Source organism: Aythya fuligula, chromosome 5 (assembly GCF_009819795.1).
Source record: "Aythya fuligula isolate bAytFul2 chromosome 5, bAytFul2.pri, whole genome shotgun sequence".
NCBI classification, from domain to species: Eukaryota; Metazoa; Chordata; class Aves; order Anseriformes; family Anatidae; genus Aythya; species Aythya fuligula.
Genome location: NC_045563.1, coordinates 43747813 through 43767946, shown reverse-complemented (window position 1 = coordinate 43767946; position 20134 = coordinate 43747813). Strand labels below are relative to the sequence as shown.

At 34.4% G+C, this 20134-nt stretch overlaps 1 protein-coding gene across 1 annotated transcript in view; it reads right to left on the bottom strand.

The window, feature by feature from the left end:
* Positions 1 to 1148: 1148 nt before the first annotated feature.
* SCFD1 (sec1 family domain containing 1) overlaps positions 1149 to 20134 on the bottom strand; it is a 43486-nt gene continuing 24500 nt past the window's right edge. Inside the window, exons 16-25 of the mRNA XM_032188429.1 lie at positions 16841 to 16911; positions 15780 to 15859; positions 15150 to 15212; positions 14109 to 14184; positions 13174 to 13227; positions 8486 to 8538; positions 7303 to 7336; positions 5974 to 6039; positions 2682 to 2750; positions 1149 to 1661 (exon numbers count right to left, since the gene is read on the bottom strand). Of these exons, the coding sequence (XP_032044320.1) occupies positions 1638 to 1661; positions 2682 to 2750; positions 5974 to 6039; positions 7303 to 7336; positions 8486 to 8538; positions 13174 to 13227; positions 14109 to 14184; positions 15150 to 15212; positions 15780 to 15859; positions 16841 to 16911 (590 nt within the window). The 3' untranslated portion in view covers positions 1149 to 1637. The remainder of the gene's footprint in view (positions 1662 to 2681; positions 2751 to 5973; positions 6040 to 7302; positions 7337 to 8485; positions 8539 to 13173; positions 13228 to 14108; positions 14185 to 15149; positions 15213 to 15779; positions 15860 to 16840; positions 16912 to 20134) is intronic.

Sequence of the window (20134 nt, the reverse complement as noted above, 5' to 3'; positions counted from 1 at the left end):
TTTAAATCAAGTAGTGGTCTTGAGAGGCTTCTCTTCTTCATTCTGCTTGTTTTTGTTGTTTTTTTTTTTGGTTACTTTTATGTTTTTGGTTACTTTAATATTTTTTTCTAGAAAGTCTGTACAACAGAGGCACTAAACACAACATTAATTCACAAAATATCCAGCTAAATATTCTAAATGGTAGTGTTGAGAAAGAAAATGAAGGATTGTTGTTTCAAGCTGTGAATCACTTTTTTTAAATAGCCATTGGTAATATTTGACTACAAATGTGCTCGTTTTCAACAGCTGCAGACTAGACTGCCTAACATCTTCCTGAGAACAAGTATGGTGTACTTGAGACTCAGTATTGTGCTGCTTTTCTTTAAATGAGAATATAGGCTCCAGGGCAGACCTGCCAGTCCTGAGACTTGAAAACTGAGGGTTAGTGACAAAGAACTACTGTAACTTCCCTAGTTCCACAGAGGTATTTAGGGAAAAGGACCGTGTAACAAAAAAACAGCATGTAATACCTCAGGTTGTATTAAATTAGAGATTTTAATGTTCACTGAGATCTTTAAGACTGATGATACACCAAAACTCAAACATCTACTTTGCAGAGGAAAGAGAGGAATGTTTAAAGTATTGAAATCGTCTTTATCTCTTTTTGAAGACATATTATTGCTTTTGAAAGCAGCAATGCTGCTTTCAGAAAGGACATTTCTGTAAGGCAGAGACCTACAGCTATAAAGAGGTGTTGTTGCCTTCTCTCAGTTCTTGCACATGCTCTCCAGAGTTTTCATTACTGGTGAAAGTTAATTATGTTATGAGATTCTCTTAACTACTGCCCACTCCTAAACTGGCTCTACCTAATGCAATTGTTAGTAAGCGTATTTTAAATATGCACTTAGAAAAACAGAGCTGTATTTAAGAGCTGCCCTGTGATTAGGGCTTGGTTTCTTCCCAAACATAACAGTCAAAGCGACAGTGCAGAAGAAAATTATTGAAGGCTTTATAGTTTGCGAATGTGTAGGCAAGTAGATGAATGGAAATATGTAACCTGATAAGAAAAGCTAAATTACTGTATCAAAAACTTGTACTGAAGGTAACTTCCAAGTACATCTTTGGATCATTAAGCAAAGCCTGCACAAATGTAAGCAGACCTAAAAGAACTTCAGTGAAGTAAAAGCATAACAAGTGGAAGCCAGAGTTCTCTTGCACTAAGGCCGTTTGTCTGTGATCCTAAAAGGCAGTTTTGTCCTTTTCAGTTTTGTTAAATGAAGATAGCTGGCTTTCAAGAACACGTCTCCTAAAGACAGACTTGACCTTTTCTTCAAACTATTGCTTTGTTTACTGTAACTGAAATTATGAGATCTTGAAAATGCTATGCTTTTCAGACAGCTCTGTCATATACACCATAGTTAATATTGCAGTTAGAAAGTAATGATATGAAACTTACCCTCAACAAAAATGTATCAGGTTTTAAGGTTTATTTCAGAAATGCTGATATACACGGTATTAATTACAGTTCTTTTTTAAAAGTTATGTTAATGGAGTTGTTTTGAGTTTTAATATAATGACAAAATTATAGATATGAAGATATCTGAATGCTGTAAGAATTCTTCTTGTCACATTGCCATCCAGGTCACAGTATTTCAGTCTTATTTCTGGCCAAGCTGGGACAGCTGCATGTGAAGACACAAAAAACAGGTTGGTAACTTTATTCTTTCAGTGCAACGAATATCCAGTTCATACAGTAAACATTTGTCTGATAACCTCTGGTAATTTCTTATATCCAAAAGCATGCTAGTAACAGAATTTTTAATGTGTACCTTCACAGGAGAGGATCTGGGTTTCATATCATATGATATGGTTAAATTTCAGTGTTAAAGGAATAGTACATACAGTCGGTCTTGAAAGAACAAAGAAACTAATAAGCTGACTGAAGAGCTATAAGCTGATAGTACTGTTTGTTTCGTTTCCTTTGAGTGCAAGAAGAATGAATATATTTCTTCAAAATGTAGGTCTGAATAACAATTTATTCTCTTTTTGGGAAAAAGTAAAACGATAGGTAGCAGTTGGGTACTATAGGTAGCATACTGATGGGCTATTATTGCTGATTGCTGTGAATATGTGTTTTTCATTTATATTGGGAAGAGTGAGAGAAGTAATGGCAATTATAAGTTTATTAACAGTTTTAAAAAGACTGATTTTAATATAGGTGTGAGCAACCTGAAGTTCCCCTTATGCCAGTACTCATAAATTTATAACAAAATTTAGGACAAAAGTTTCAAGATCATAGTTGAGTAGCAATCTTAAGCTGTAAGGGTTGCTAGAGTAGCCTGGGAAGACATGCTATTTGAGGAAAGTATCAAGAACAGGTTTTTTCGTTTTTTGTATTTTTTCCTGTTAGGATTCCTAAGGCAATTATTATGAGTTCAACTGCATTACTTGTGAACTCACATGGACAATACAGGCCAAGAAGTTAAACAAAATTAGCAATGACTCCAACCCCCACACTACAAACAGGTGAAAACAGAGTAATAAGTACATTAATTTGTCACAGCAATTTGTTTTTGTATTTAAAAAAACAAACAAACAAACCATTGAGAGCTATAAATCTAAAAAATAAAAATAAAAGTTATGGAAATAATATTTATTACTGTAAGCAGTGTTATGATGGTGTTGCTGTCAAAGGTACCTACCTGTTTTATAAATTGTGTAGCATTAAAAAGTTCACTGCAGCCATAGAGGACATGTTTGCCTTGTTTACCCTAATAAAAAGAAAAGTCAGGAAGAAATTGAGTGTTCAACAGAGCAGCAGAAGTGGCTTTAACTAAGTGCATACCAAAAACTTATTTCTTGACAATTTTTAAGTCCTACACTTTTTGTCAAAAAAAAAAAAAAAAAAAAAAAAAGGTTTAGTTGGTCCACCACAGGAAAAAATAATAATTAAATTGAAGCGGAAAAGAAGAGTTGAGGCCTAAAGACGTGGAAAAATGTGGCATTATACACTTTTCAGCTCATCAGAATGTTAAGTTCTTTGATGCATCTATGAATGGCTTGGGGAAAGTAATAACCTTATCTGAAAGGTTCCCCTCGCTGCTGCCTCCAACAAAAAAAGAACAACCCCTATCCCCTAGAACAACTGGGCATTGCTGTAAGAATAGTAACAGCGTATTTCTGTTGTATTACAGCCAGAAAGCTTCTGTCATTTGTTTCCCTATGATGATGTTTGAGGCAGATTTTTTTTATTTGTGAAATTTATTTTGAGCTCTGTTGGATACATAATAATCCTAGTTTGCAGTGAACAGTTTCATAGTATTTGTTTGATACTGCATCATTTTAGAAGTGAAAACCTGTATAAGTAATACAGTTTCAGACTGGATTTACTACCGGTGGTGGGCTAATAATGCCATGGTTCCTTGAAGTTCAAGTATAGGCTTCAGAAATCTGTTTCACTGCTAAATTAACTTGAATTTTTCCCTATTAGTCAAATTCCTGCAATTTAAAAAACAGAAAACACCTTCATGTTGGTATTTTCTGCTATATGTGGGTTATAAATATATAGTTATATATATAAGCAGTATATAAACAGTTATATATAACAGTAAAAGTTATATATATGTATATAGTTAGGAGAATGGGCAAGACAAGAACAGCACAAGGAGGCCTATCTGCGTAAACTTATTTTTTTACTGACAGGAAGTTAAAGCTTACTTATTAAAGAGCAAAATAGGAATACAAGCCCTCACAAAACAATTTTGTTCCGTATATGTTGCCACTCGTGCTGTTTCAGCAGAAAGTCACAGAAGCAGATTCTAACAGTCAGTAGCTGGTGGTCACATGCTAATAGGGGAGATGGTAATCCTGGTTCAAGTCCTCATCTTTATTAATTTTGAGTGGTTTGTGGTAATAAGCTATTCTTGTCTCTGAGCAGGAACTCGAGCTTACTTCTTCCCATGTTTCAGGCCAGTCTTTAATCGAGGCCTGAAGAGGTAAGGTTTTAATCTAAAACTGTTTTGACAGATATATTTTGACAGATTCGGTTTTCAGTAATATGAATGAATAGCCTTTAAGGAAAAATAAAAATAAAACAAACTCAAACACTAGAAAGAATTGTGAAACAGGACTGTTGCCTTTCAGGCAGCTCTAAAATACACATTCCTGTACAATTCCGGTCTTACATAAAATCACAGAATCATTTAGGTTGGAAAAGACCTCTTAGATCATGTAGTCTAACGAGACAATAACGGTGAGGCAGGCTTCCCCCTTGGGAGCTCATATCCCACTGATCAAGTACACAGTCTGACCAGGGAAATGTCCAGCACACTTCAGCTCTAACAACTAATCGTGAAGATCATGATCATCTCTGTCTACAGATTCCAGAACAACAACAACAGAAAACCTATGCCCGACCTCTCATTCTCCACAAGATCTAACATTACTATTATTCCTGAAGCTTTCAGTTCCATCTGTTCTCTCCCTCTGCTTACCCTATCACTTCCTGCTTGCCCTCTTACTCCTCAGAAACTTCAGATTCTTGCCTCTTCTATACGAAAAAGTGGGTGTTTAGCTTGCCATCCTGTAAAAGTTCTGTATATAGATATGTATATGCATACACAGCTAACCTCAGCTATGTCAGTATGCAGCTAGGTATCTAAGCAGGATACTAGTCTCTGGCAAAATCAGGTTTATTTTAGTAGGAGTAACAAATACACATGTTGATGGCCGTCTTTTGAATTGGTATGGCACCTGAAACAGCTTTGGGTAAACTAAGGAGCAAGCAAAAAGTTTGACAGTGCACTCTGCTACAGTTAGAATGTTCTAAATAGTTTGAAGGATATTTTAAGTGCTAAGGTGAACCTGAACAATTTCTGTAACTTTTTCCTTCTCTTCTCCTTTCCCCTATTCAGACCAGCTATGTTCCAAAATGGCTACTCCAGGAGGAAAACAGCCTAGCTCACAAGTTCTAACTCCCTGTTTTGTGTTATTTACTAGAACAGAAAATTATGAAGCGCCTGTTACATGAAAGAGGTATTTTTCAGTTACTAATATTTCATATTTATTCTTTTCTAGGAAAGCCTTCAATGTAATGCGCCACAGGACAGGAAGATAGTAAAATCAGTTACCTCACCAGCATGGTACTATAAGGTAAAATCAGGCAGGAAGAATGGTATGCTGCTGCTCTTAAGTAATATATTTCGTAATTCTAAATTTTATCAAGGTAAGCACTTGCATCTAATTCCTGCCTCTGCAAGAATTCTAATGATTTGGTTACTTTTCTCCCTCCACTGTTTTTTGGTGTGTGTGTTCTGTTAGGCTGGCAAGCTTGAACCAGAGATGTTAAATCCCTTACACCACCATTACATAGTTGGTTACACATTTTCTTCTTTGTGCATATGATAACTCTCATCATATCTACACACCATCAAATCTTATCTACACACAATCAAATGATCCATCATTTCAAGAATGAGTTGCCTTTAACTCATCGGCAAAAACCTCTAAATGTAGGTAAGTAGTAAATGCTGAGATACTGATGTGTAGATTTTGTCCAGAGGAGTTGTGGATGCTCCATCCTTGGAAGTGTTTAAGGTCAGGTTGGATGGGGCTTTGAACAACTTGGTCTGGTGGGAGGTGCCCCTGCCCATGGCAGGAGGGCTGGAATTAAGTGACCTTTAAGGTCCTTTCCAACCCAAACCATTCCATGATGTCAACATGATCTTTGCTTTGACAGCATATCCTCTGCATTCAGAAGTGCAGCATTAACGAAAATACCAGAACCAACTGTTCTTCTGAATTAACAATCCTCATTTTCTACCAATTTCTCAGATACATTTTTTTCCTCTAGATGGTATATATAATATTAACGTAAAAGCTAATTTTGTAAGATTTAATCTTCCAAATATTAAATGTTAGAGAGCTTGCTCAAATTGGTTTCTATCTGTAAGTTAGATTAAGTAAGTTAATCACAACCAAAAGAAGTGTACGTACCTTTATGTAGTCAATAAGATTTTGATATTCAATGTAGTTGCCTCCTCCAACTACAAACACTATTGCCTAAAATGCAACACACACAATAAGAATATGCAGTCAAATTCTTAACATTTCAGTAGTAAACTATATACCAAATCATTAAACATATAGCAAGTCATCTCAATCACACTTAGACTAAGAACTGCATAAAACTTCACTAGCTCTCTACTTGAAATAATAGTTTCATTAGGATGCAGAATAGCAAGCAGAATGATTTTAACATGTCACTTTATTCTAAGATGTCATTTTATTTCTAAGAAATACTTGAAACTTACATAGTTTCAAGATACTACATTTTTCTGTGGAGATGTCTCTAGTGTCCATAAAAACAGTTAAAGTATTTTCATGGATTCTTAAGAACTAATTTGGGAAACGAATAAAATACTTTTGTTATGAAGAAACACGTTTTCATTGTCCTTCCCTTTCCCACTTGCTACTAGTAATAATAACATTAAGAGCCATCGGTATTTCCTGGGCTGTGTTTAAAAGCAGAACAATTAATGAACAGAATATGGAGACTTAATAGTTGCATGTTTTTTGTTAACGTTCATTCTGCAAAACTGTTTGACCATATGAATTTTGTGTAGTTTCTGTGTTACTACTGTCATTTTTGCTATGACCATCTATACGACACCATGAGGTATCATTAGTTCTGCTCAAGAGGATAATTAAGACATTTCAAGAGAAATCAGAGATGTCTGTCTATTGCCAAGGCAAAAATTTTGCCAATGAAACTTGGTAATAAGTTACCTTGGTAATGAATAGATAAGGCTGTTTCTATTTGCAAACATTTATGTTGAAAAAGACTAAAAGTTACAGGCATTTGTGTACAACGAAAATGGAGCAACCGCTAACACTGATTGTTTTTTTTTTTTCCTTAAATTACAGGGACTGTTCAAAATACTGACACGTAACTCAGTGGTCAATATTACTGTTCAAGACTGTAGAAGTTTAAATTCAGAGAACATGCTAAAGCTCTGATATAAAAATAGGGGTGTTAATTTACTGAGTACCCAATTATGGTGTTACTAAATTACTCTTAATTATCTCAAGAAGCATTTTCTTATTTTTTTTTCCCCTCCACTGTTAGTTAGTCTTATTACGTCTAGTATTAATTGCAATTAGATGGTAGGCTGAAGTCTTTTCAAAGGACTGTGTAAGCACTAAGTGTTTCTTGCAAACAGGACCTCTCATTTTCTTAATCATAATCATCAAGAATGACTAGTAATTTAGAATTTATTTTTTTTTAATACCTGAACACCAAAAAGTAATTTCTACATGACTTACCTCCTGGAATGGATTTTTGTTTCTTGGAACTGAGCTATTTAAAAAAAAGTATATCTTATTAGATATTGATTGAAATATGCAAAATGTAAGTATTTTATATCATGTACAAGGTTATGAAATACTAAATATTAGACAAGAATTTAAAATAGAACACTAATTGCCTTTCTGCATTCATCTGAAGTATTTTATTTAAGCGATTTGTTTTGAAAAGTCATCATCCATTCTACAGAAACAAACGAATAAATGGGAGTTTTCCTTCATCAGTTTTAAGGCTGTTGTTTGAATCATGAGCTTTATGACAACACTTCTTTTTGAGCTTTTAAGCTCAAATTCTAGTGCTGCTAGCCAGAAACACAAATATAATGACATACGAATAAAAACAAAATCTTCATTAGCATGGTTTATGACACAAACCCTGCCTCCTGGAATAACCTCCTGGTTAACTTGATAAGTCAATCAGTTTGTGGTGCCTGCGGATACTCTTACTAATGCTTCAAAATCTCAGAAATGACTACAGGCAGCAGGTACGTGTCACAGCTACACCATTACGATTAAGAGGTTTTACGGAGGAAGTTACGGTTAGGGTGGTAGGGAAAATCCTCCAAAAAATGTTACAAAAGCAGAATGAAACAATTAAAGTTGCAATTAAAATGAAAGAAAATACACATTTTTCTTTGATGCCTTCAAAATCTACTTACCTTTGAAGTTACACAGGCTGTAATAATATTTTCAAGTAAAACATAGATGATTCTCTGAAATTTGCTTCCTCCTACTTATTCTACTGGAAATATAGTTTGCATGATTCAAGAACAGAGGAAGTCAGGACAAATAAAATTCTTATTTAATGCAAATGACTAAAACCAGGTCCGGATCTACTTTATCCATATTCATCCAGTAATAAACCCCCACAATTAAATCAGCTTGTTATCTCATAGCTGTGATGAAAATTATTTTTTGAAGCTATGTTAAAATTAAGAATCATCTCCATGTCTTTTTTGCAGTGTTACACAGATTTATCTGGTTGATCCAGTTTCCGGTTGTGAATTCCTTCAATATCAACTGTGTTGTCTTAGAATGAATAATTAGAGGTATTATGTAGTCAGCAAGGAAAATAAGAATGATTTTTTTAAGTTAGCCTTTTCATGGCATAGAAGGAAACAAGCAAAACTCACAGTAAACTTACCTGTCACTGCCTCGTAGCATCTTGGGATCAAAATATCGGTAGTCATCTGTCTCCTATTAAAAAGCATATTTTAGTTTCAAAAAAAAAAATAATTTTGGCTTATGTATTTCTGTACGTTACATTAAGTATCATTTAAACCAATGTAATTTCCCAATTTAGCAGATACCATCATTCAAAATTAATTGTGACATCCACATATACTTTACTTACATACTTGTACATAACTGAACCAGTACAGAAAAACAAGAGAGAATTATGAACTGCATCTGATTCATCTACAATTGACTATTACACACTTTCCAAAAAATACATCAGTTGCATAACAAACAGAAAGGCAACATGCAGAAAAAAAATATTAAGGTGTCACCAGCTTCAGAGGACCATCATGCGGTTATAAATGTTCAAATTTTCCAGAGAACAGCTAGTGATTTAATACTATAAACCAAAACACTTCTATGGCAATGAATGCTAAGTACAAGATAGATCAAAATCTGCTACTGTTATGAAACTTACCGTTTCATTTCATGATTTATGACTACTATTAAACCAAAATTAAGCTTGTGAAGAAATGAGTTCCACAAGAATTTGAAAAGTCTGTCTAAACTATTTTTTTTTTTCCTTCATGCAGAACACTGAGACACTTCCAATATTTTTATTGGCAACAAGCAGGATTTTTGCCAACTCTTAACATAAGAAAAACAAAGCTTCTTAATAACTGCTTCTGACAACTGTGTGGCTTGCATCTGTTCCTATACTACGTTTTTCATCCAGGTACTGTGATGTTTAATTTATGGATAAATTGCATACAGGACTAAAGTGGTTTTCATTTGGGTGCTTACATGCAAGACCTGTGTTTTGATGATTCTATAGAACAGAAATCTCCAGTAGTAGACAAGTTATCTGGGGAATTCACTAGAGCTCACACAGCGTAACTATCTCTAATATTACAAAATATTTAGTATACATGTGGTAGTATGGTATTTGGTACACACAAAGAAAATCTATTTGAGATTAAGGACCTCTGCAAATACATAAAATAAGTCTCTTATCCTCAAGTTTGTCCTTTTAAAAAACTTTAGATCTAATTTCACACTGAATCTCTGTAAAATGCTTTTATACACTCCACTGGGAATTTCAGCAGAATTTGCAGTCTGCCAGCATTCATGATTTTGGCAGCCTGTTTTATAAAGGTGGTATAGCAACTCTGAAGTAATGAGCGAACTAGGAACACAGAGATATTACCAGACTGAAACAGAGATGTAAACAGAAACCTTTTACTTAAAAATAATTATCAGCTGAGGCTGCAGGAAAATAAAAATCTTCTGCTTTAAGCAATGTCTATTCTGCCAACACAGACAATTGTATAGAGATGTCCTTACACGGCTGAATTTTATTCAGGAATAAATTTCAGGCTATTTAAATCGATTTTCAAGCTTTCAAATTAAAATGGAGAAAGACCCATGGAAATATCCTTGCAACTCAGGCTGTATTTGGTTTTCTGCTGAAGCTAATATGATCAGTTTGAATTAAGGAAGTCCCCCAGTTTTAGAACTCTTTTGTTCTAATGCACGAAAAGTAAACATATGCTATATCTCTAAGCCTAGAAGTTACCATATTCACTGAAAGAGATGACATTAATGAAAATACAGTTCCTTTCGTATATATCATAAGCAAGTCACTACAAATGTACATATGGTATTGATTGACTAAATTCTTTCTGTGACTTTGTGATAATAGTATTAAAAGTTCGTACATCAAATATTGTCTGTACTCAAGAATCAAACCATTTTATGTAAATTGTTCAATTTACTATCTATAGATGAAAATTTGTATATATTTGACTATATGTTTTGCATGTGTGTTCAGAAAATTTAAGGTTAGGTATCACTAAATAGAGATTAAAAATCAGACAACTATGTTATTAGATTTATAAATAGAACATTCCTTTATGAATCATAATTTCAAAAGCAATTAATAAAAACCTGCTTTGATCAATGTCATTATTTTAAAAACAACAGTAACAAAAACGACACTGATTAAGGTCATCATGTTTCAGAACAAGTATTGCAAGAGAAAGTCTAGCTGTAGTTAAACAGTCTAGACAAAAATCACAGGATGGTATTACTGCCCCTATGAACTACTCTATCCATTCCTGCTCTGAGGAACTTGGAAAGCACAGGTGTAGACATTTGTCCTTCCTAGTAAATGGCCTTGTGAGATTAAACAAGCACTAGGGACAATCAACGTAAAGATCAATTTAAAGACAACTGCAGACAATTTTTACACAGCATGAGCATACCATTCAGAATAGATTCAAAATTTTAACTGACAGCATTTGTGAATGTTAGTGGTGTAAGTTGCACATTTAATGAATATAGTTTGTTGCATTTTATATTGGGAATATAATTTAAATTATTTGCATTTGTTGTAATGCCTGCTTGACTTCTGAATATTCTGTCTTGCATAAAACTTTTATCTGTGTGTACATTTAACTTGATTGCTGTGGTTGGCCAGTAAGGTTCAATGAACTATAAAGGAGATAATGTAAAAAAGAGATTTTTTTTTCCTGTGTCATATCCCCTCCCTTTCTTTTTGCCATAGTTTTGTATTCTGGGGGTGGAAAAGGACCTCAAACATCTGAAGATGAGCAGAGGCCACAATGCTTTGTTTCTACATGCAGCCTTTTTACAGGTACAATTTCATTTTGGTTTATCCTACAGCAAGCCTAAACATTCCATGGTAACTCCCTGGCTTTCTTGTGTTAGTTGAAAGGGGGAACCTACTTACTGAGAAAGTTGCTGTCACTTTTCCTACACGTTAAGAGAATCTTTCTTTAGGGCTTGCCTGGTCCCCTGTGACTTGAAAAGTAGGACTCCCTGTTTTGGGTCACAAATTCTAGTCACTGACTTGTTAGCGTAACATGAAGTCACAGACAGGCAGATAATCTCAATCCCTCCTTTTTCAAGTGAGAAGATCAATGTTTTCTCCAATTTACCAAGGGGAAATGTGGCTGTTTTCTGTAAATACAACGTGACAATATCAAATCAGGAAAAATGACTTGTAAACTTTTCCAAATCAATTTCTAAATTAGGAACCCAAGAAAAGTAGTGTTTATTTTGAAGTTTCTCAAAATAAACTGGTTTCCTGGTAAAAGTTTACTGGTAACCTAAGTTACCAGTAGTTTTTAATTTCAGATTACCATATTAAGTGTTCTGAGTGACCTCTACTGGTTGACTAGATAAAATTAGCCCTGCACATCTTTTCCAAGTCTTGCAAAAAGGAACAACAATCAACTCTGCTGCTGAAAATGGCACAAATTTCTTGGTTAATTAACAGAAGACAATTTTTTTGCCTAACAATCTTGACATGTTATCTATAAAGTACAGTTTAAAAAAAAAAATACAATTACTTGCATATTGATCATTTTCCTGTTTTACTATTGTTTATCTCTCTTTACATATTGTTAGTACCTGAAGCTGCAAGTGGACTAAGAGTATTTCAAATCTGGTGAGTTTTGTTACTCACCAGGCATACCCATATTTCTGTCATAAACACTGCAGCACAGAATTAAAACCTACCATTAAACCTCTTGGCACTGGCTAACTCACAAGAGGATGCACAGATGAGGGAATTGCTAACTAACATATTGGCATTCCATATTAAAGAGGTAAAGATGGGTCAGTGGATGTAAATGGCTGACCAGCTCTGAATAGCCAAAAAGTGTTAGTTAACTAGCAGAAATCATTAAGCATCATCGTGAAAATCCATGTAGAATTAAAAATATCCATGCATTTTTTTTATATTTTTTTAAAACATTTGTGAAGCATAACAGTGCAAAAATCAGATTTTTTGTTACTAACCCAGAACGTTCTAATGATGAAAACAAAGGGATTTACCTTAACCTCTTTCTAGGTATACAAATAAACCAGGGTGAGCTACTACAATTTTCTCTCCAATTCTGATGTCTAAATATGTAGTAAATATGTAAATATAAACTAAATACGTAGTAAAAAAAAGACAGCTTTGACTGCAAACTACGTAGAAAAGATTTTGGGCTATTTTTAGCCAAATCTTGTAAATTCTAGTACATGTCTTGACTGTACACCAAGCACTTAAACATTTCAAAACTTCAGTAACTTAGGCAAGTCTCAGTACACTCTCACAGGAACAAGAAGACTTTTCTGACAACAAACAAACATCATTTCAAACTGAAAGACTACTGACATTTTCTTCTACATAACAAAAAAATTTCTTCTAAATAACAAACCTTTAAACCTGTGGAAAACAAAATTTTCTGCAATAAGCCCATTTACAACTACTTGACTTTTGAATTTGTACTCTTAAATAATTACTTTGATTCAAAGAAAACTTCAGACCACAATAGAACTTTTAGAAATTCAGGAGCAACAGAAACTCAGTATAATACAACAGTAATAGAAGCTCAGAATAGAACTGCTCCCACAAAACAGAAATTCCACTGAGACACAATAAATTGTCATGACTTAGAACCTACCTTTATGCTGAAAAATCTTATGAAATAGTTATGAAAATGGTTCTATTACTGAGATACACTGTGACTAGATTTAACTCTATTATCACAAACAAAACATAGCTCTGGCATATTACGTATCACAGCATAAAGATGTCATTTGTTCCATCTCTTCCTGTGTGAAGGCAATTATACTCACAGGGTTTGACTTCATCTCCATAAGGTTGTCCAATATACGTGTGACTGGTAGATTCTGTTAAACAAAATGAGAAATTAATATAATGCTGGAGATAACTAGGAATTATTCACAAGTACACCATTATTTATGGACCAGGAAACTCAACTGACAGCTACACTTGCCTGGAATGCCCTAAGAAAGGATTTAACTTACTGTAATGCAAAATAATATCCTTGAAACATTATTTCTATTGCTCATTTTAATTCTATTTCAATAGTAATATAGTACTTCCAAATCTAAGAAAATTTACTTTTCTTTTTACAGTTTTGGAAAATTGCACTTTCTATGGTAGTCACTCATCTACTGCTTCAGTCTTTTTATTATAGCAAATAGAAAGCCTTCACAGGAAATATTTTCTGTTCTCCCACAGTGAAGCTGATCCACCTTCAAGCCTAACCCCAGTGCCAAAGTCTTTATTAGTGGGAGCTAAGTTTCAGGTTGCTGTCTGTTACTTAGGTGGAAAATTGGAAATGCTTCAATTGTAACTGAAGGGAGAATGAATGCTTTGAGCCTTTCGATCATCCTGGAACAGCTGCATTTAATACATGATGTTCTAAGCAAAGGTGCAGAGGACTTTTCATGTTCATGAAGGTCTAGTCTATTTTAAATATTTCACAGCTGCTTTTTTTTTTTTATTACTGAAATGAGTCTTAAAACCTAACTCCTTACAAATGGAGGCATTCAAAGACAATTTAAACATTATTCATTACTTACCAAAAAACTAAAAACCACAAAGTGCGAGACACATCCAACAGCAGAGGTTGATGGCGTTGTTTACTGTACAACTAACTTTATTAGTATGACAGAGGTAAAGAAAGGTGTTTTTCTAAATGTTCACAATGCTTACTTGATAGGCTAATTTTATTGTTATTATTTATATTGGTCTTTAAACTTACTTGTTGCTTCAGTACCAAGTTCTTCACACCTTCCATCACAAACTGTGATCCTGTATTCATAACACGTGAAAACAGACTGAAAAACAAAATAAAGATGATATGTAAGATTTATTTTTTTTAATTTGCATTCTCAAGCTTGATATAGCTTATATATTAAATTTCCATTAAAGCTGATGCAATTTAGGTACTAATTCATTCAATTTTTTCACACCACATGGCAACCACCTGTATGGGAATATATACCTGTCATCTAATAACTAGATCCTCACCTATTAGTAGAAGTTGTGTTCTCTACTCTGCTTCACTAAACAGTTTTAAAAATAAACTTCAGTAGTGTAAGGATTTGAGTGTTGTTTGTTTTTTTTTTTCCAAGTGAGTGTCTTAATCACAAGAGTTAGCAGAAATGCTCAGTGTATTTCCCACCTACCAAACAGTAATTTTTCCAAGTGAGACAGTATCAGCATTCTCTCTAAACACGCTGTGACAGTCTCCTTACGACAGTCACAGCGCATTTCTGAAAGTACTGCTAATAATGAGGATTCTGTATGGGATAATAAATAACTGCACTTTTGACTGATCTGACAGACAACCCGTCCAGGAGATCCTAAAGAAAAAGAAGCACATTCTTTCATCCCAGCCAGTCTTCAAGCCCTGGAGAGAACTCATTTTGAATGCACAGGGCTGTTCTTATCTTCTGCCATTGATTAAATAAGGCTCAACATTATGGCTGTCTTAGCTTCATTTCAATATGCTGAATTCTTCTCCTATAAGAACCTGTATATTTAACGTGCAGGCATACAAGTATCACTATGTTAAGTTACTTTCTGGATTTAGCCACATATCTTTCAATTTTCCTGTGCATAAATCCTGTGCACTGTTAAGAGGAGATAAATAGTTCTGTAATTGTGTCTAAATATTTATTTATTTACAAATAGAGAAATATTTCATTCTGAGCCATGTACAGAACTAATTACACTTTTGGTACTACTGAAATAAGCTAAAAGAACCCAAAGACTTACAAAAAAATAATCAAAAGCATACCCCAAAGGTTTTGGCGTAGTGTTTCCATAGCTGGTTGGAGCCGAAGCCATCTTGGTGAAAGCCCTGTGAAAGCAGGGGTAGAGATCAAATGCTTCGTCTCATGGCATATCCTGCTGCAGAATGTTCCACTCTGGTCATTTGAAAGTGAAAATACTTTTGCTTCTCAAACTGTTTCAGAAAGTAACTGTTTATTACATGCATCTCTTTTGTCTAGAGCTACAGTGGTTAAAGAACTGAAAGGAATTTGATTTTATATTTAAAATACAGAGAATTTATTTTTATAACATCTGTAACTACAGCAACTGATAGACAGCATGGCCATCTGGTAACATATCACTAAATCTGGAGTCTGAACTAGCCCAACTTTTCACTGATTTCAGTGCATTGTTTCTGGGTTGGATAATTTAGGACACCAATATGTGTCACGTTCAGCAGAGTTCTGGCATTCAGAGTTCAATTGTAAAATAAGATTTTGCATGTATTACCATAACAATGACAGCAAAACATTATGCCAGAACAAATGTTTAAGGATAATTTGCAGTGTATAAGAAGTAATACATAATTCTTTGATACCAACGCTGTATTCTGTAAAATTACCCAATTACATAGGAGAAAAATGAAGTTACTTACTTCCACTGTTTTATGTAATTCAAAGGAGCAAGATTGCAACCTGCATCTGTCAATGCTTTTTTATACTGCTCCAGATCAACCTGAAATTACAAAGTGGAGAAGTGCAACAGATTTACACAATTCTTAACTCCCTCCATGTGGAATACAAGATATCCTTACCTAAATATTACATGTAAAGCATTGGCAACCAAAGTTAAAAAACAATTACAAAGTCCATCCTCTACCAAATATGAAAATACACCTTAAAATGCAATTTGCTATGATTGCTATTTTATTTGATGCTATTTTGCTATTTTCATTTTTACTAAATTTAACTGTATTTGTGGAATTAAACCAGTCCACTTTGAGCTAAGAGAACAGTCTGTTATATCAGCATCTTTCAAAAACCTGACAGAAATCTCGTTTCCATAAAATGGAACAACAGTGACTAATAACAATGAAGAGAAGTTTACATAGAAGTTCTTGTACATTTATAAGAATAGTTTCTTTGCCTAATCTAACATTTTTTTTCCAGATAGAGCCAGTACAGCAGTTCACCATAAAATGATTCGTTATCTATATTAATTCCTTATTACATATTTCTACAATACAATAAAAAACTTCATCATAAGCTCAAAAGAACTATTAAGAAATTGCCTCCTGAATTAGTCAGATACTGACATAAAAACAGTTCTACGTTATGTATCTGCTAGTCAACAAACCAAATTATTTTTGAATATACAAGGATAAGGTGAAAAGAGTCATTAACTTTTTTTTTTTTTAAATCTACTTATATTGGGCAGTAGAGCAGAATGATGAAAATTGTGCCCAGATGGGTCTTGTAGGGACTCTTGACTAAATGTTTCCAAAGATTATCTTCCTTCTCACTAGCCATTCATATCCTTTGCAATAGTAGCTAATGCTTTGTGAACAGATTACCTGGTAACACTACCCAATGTACTTAAAGTTGTAATATTGATCTGGGCATTTCATACTTCTCTTCAAAGAGAAGGAGAAATACCTATTTAATGCTGAGACAAAACAGAAAAATCCTGATTGGTAAGATTTAATAAAGGACATACCTCTGAAGGTGCCTGAGCTGAGCTTATGTAATAGATAAGAAATAGACGCATTTTGTCTTCTGGAGTTCCTGCTGCAGTGAAATAAATAAAAAAAAATTGTTACTATGCTATGTTAATTGCCCTTCAGTAATAATACATCTGTACATTCAAGCCTTTAGTTAAGATGGTACTTGTTACTTCTAAGCATGGCCCTGTTTGGCATATACAGCAGTAAAAGATATTTGGCAATTTTATTAAAAATTGGGTTAGACTGGCTCACTGTTTCTGAGTTACACTTGCCAAGCTTGCTTGTAACAAATACTATTCTTCAAGTAACATACAACTAAGTTACCTAGTGACATTATGTCTTGTTTTATAAGGGGACTGTAAGCATTAAATGGCAGTAATCTTTGAAAAAGACTGAAGAAAAGCCGTGGCTTTTTTTTTTTTTTTTTTTTTTTTTACCTCTACGATTTGTTTATGTAGCTTTAGGGTTGTCTGTATTGAAATACTTGAGGACTGCAAAAGCACTTATGTGAACCTTTGGTCAGGAACAAATGCTGAGCTTTTAACTTGTCTTCAAGAAGGATTTTACTTCTTGAATCACTTATCATCACACCATTCCTTGGGGAACACTGCTCCAGTTTCTTGGGAACCATTATCAATGGCAATCAAAATTCATCTCTGCCACATCAAAATGACGATGTGACCATCCGTGTCATTCTTAGATTATATAGATATAACCTTCTATACCAGGTTTTGAACAGCATCTACTTTTTTTCCTTGAACAGGATCACTATTAGTAAAAAGCATAGTTTAAATGCAAGATTTCAGAAGTACAACTTCTCAAAACAAACATTTCAAAGTTGTAATTCAACACTTTGTTAGAAAAGCATGTTACCTTTAGGTATAGTTCAATATTTTAAAAAGTGCACTTTTCTGTACTTGTAGGGAAGAAAAAGTTTATTTATTTATTTTTTTCTTCCTAACTATGGACTGTAGATAATGACAGCAGGGATCACCTAGTCTAATATGCAACTTCTGTTTGTAAGGGAGCATATACTTAGTTTGACAGAAGTTAAGAATTACACTTCTTAGTAAGCACTGTCATAATGAACATTTATGACTTGGTACAATTCTTTTTCTAGGAAATAAGTTTTAAACAGTAAGCTAGAAAATCAAGAACTGGGAAAAAAAAAAAAAACTTTGCATCATTGGAACTAAAAGCCAACTTGCCAGTTTATAGCTTTTGTCAATACATTCTAGAACTTAACAGCATTCCCATGCCCACAAAACTCCTAGAAGGCTTGTGCTCATGGAAGCTAAGAGGTCTCACTTAGACATGAGTAGGTGATATTTTCTCTTACAAAAATAACTAAGTCTTAGGAAAACCACTCTTTCTGGCAAAAATACTTTAAGCATACTGCTGATATAAACCATAGCTATGACAAACAATGATAAGACTCAGGACAGCTGCCTGTAAAGCATTTGCTTTTTTCTAAGCTATGGTCTTGTACTCGGTCTGGCTGGAATGTAAACTTTCCCTGCAGCAGGGTCTGTGACAGCATGGAAGGTGGGAGCAGTAAATATGCTGAAGAAAACTTGACAAACCTAACATAGAACAACTTCATCTTAAATTCAAAAATTAGCTGGAAGCCTTTAGGGCTACTGCTCGACTATTAGAGCAAAGCAAAACCAGTAACTTCAGTTTTACCACCACTGCAAGGCAGCTAATTGTCACAAGTAGTAAATTACTATACGACAGTAAAAATGGGAGACCGAAGCTGTTAAGTGGTCAACTCTAAGTGCTATTGTGAAGGGCTTTGCAGATACTGTCCACAAGGCAGGTATCCCACAGATAATACAAACAAGTAAATCACCACTGCAAGTGTTGGCAGACTTGAGGCATTAGTTCTTCAAAACAAATGTTCGCTGCTGGTATCTCACAGCAAATCACACAATTGGAAGCTGGTCAGTTTTACAAGATAGCATACTCTGAAATAATCACACTACCTACATTTATATCCTTTTGTTATATAAATGTCTTAAATCTAGGCAAAGCATATGAAATTCTAAGGAGTTACTGTGAACATCTCAATATTTAACTTATGAAGGGAAACTGTAGCTTGGATGTCCAATCTTTCTCTTCTGTAAACCCAAGATCTTTGTTAAAAGAAATGTTGATATGATACATCAAGCTTGGAAAACAATTAGATATAGACTGCAATCTAAATATGCATAGGAAATGTCAGTTCATGTAAAAAGTAATTGATCCAGTAGGATATGCTGGCAAGCATAATGATTTCTGTTTTAATATATAATCATCAACTGTTCATGCAAACATTAGAGTTGAAATCAAAATATTATACCAACAGCTAATTCTGAACATGGAAAAGGACTACTTTGTATTGTTGATTAATAGAAGTGAAGATTGTCTATATTCTAATTAACTTCCTGGTAACAACAGATTTCTACTGAATTACAGATTGATATCTGACATTATAGATTTTCTGAAAGTTAGTTTCTAGTCTTGATCCAATGAGATCTGTAAAACTTTAGCTCAGACTTCCACCAACCATCTATGACTTCTACTGCCTTCTGACTCTATAACGCAGACACTAATAAAAGATTTTTAAAAATCAACAGGTTTTATATGTATTCTTCCTTCCCAGCGGAATCATTACAGAAACTCCAAGCATATATTATGTTCAGTATGCAGCTACAAGACTATACATACAAGCATGCAATAACAAAACATTTTCTTAAAGAGCACACTGGGAAAAGAGCAGAGACTTGGGGTCTCTAAAAACTTAAGGTTTGCCAATACACTTGCCAATATTCCCTATTGCGCACAGGTCTGTGTTCATAACCTAGGTTTTACAATCTTCTTCAGGTTATTTTGTTCCTGCTGACTGCTATCAGATCCCACTGGAATCCATCAGTGTGTTGTAACATACTTCAGGTTGTAAAAGGCTGCAATGACAGTTACGTGAGGCCACTGCCTCTATGCCATGATACCACAAAAAGCCAAGAACCCGTTCTATCTCAGCTCTTTACAGAAAGGCCCCTAGTGACTCTTGATGGTAGAGAACCAGAGCATCACCCAGTCTGTAAAGCTTTGTTATGTATGAGCCATATATGAAGCAGCTGTAACGCTCTGCTCCTAGACAATGAAAACGGACATGCTGCCACAGGTGGGTCAAGGTATATAAAACCTCAGCTGAGTCTTCCAGCTAAGTGGCCAATTTATGTCTTGGTTCCCTTCTCTACACCTTCTCACACCCACCTTTTCCCCCCCCTCGCCCCCTCACACAA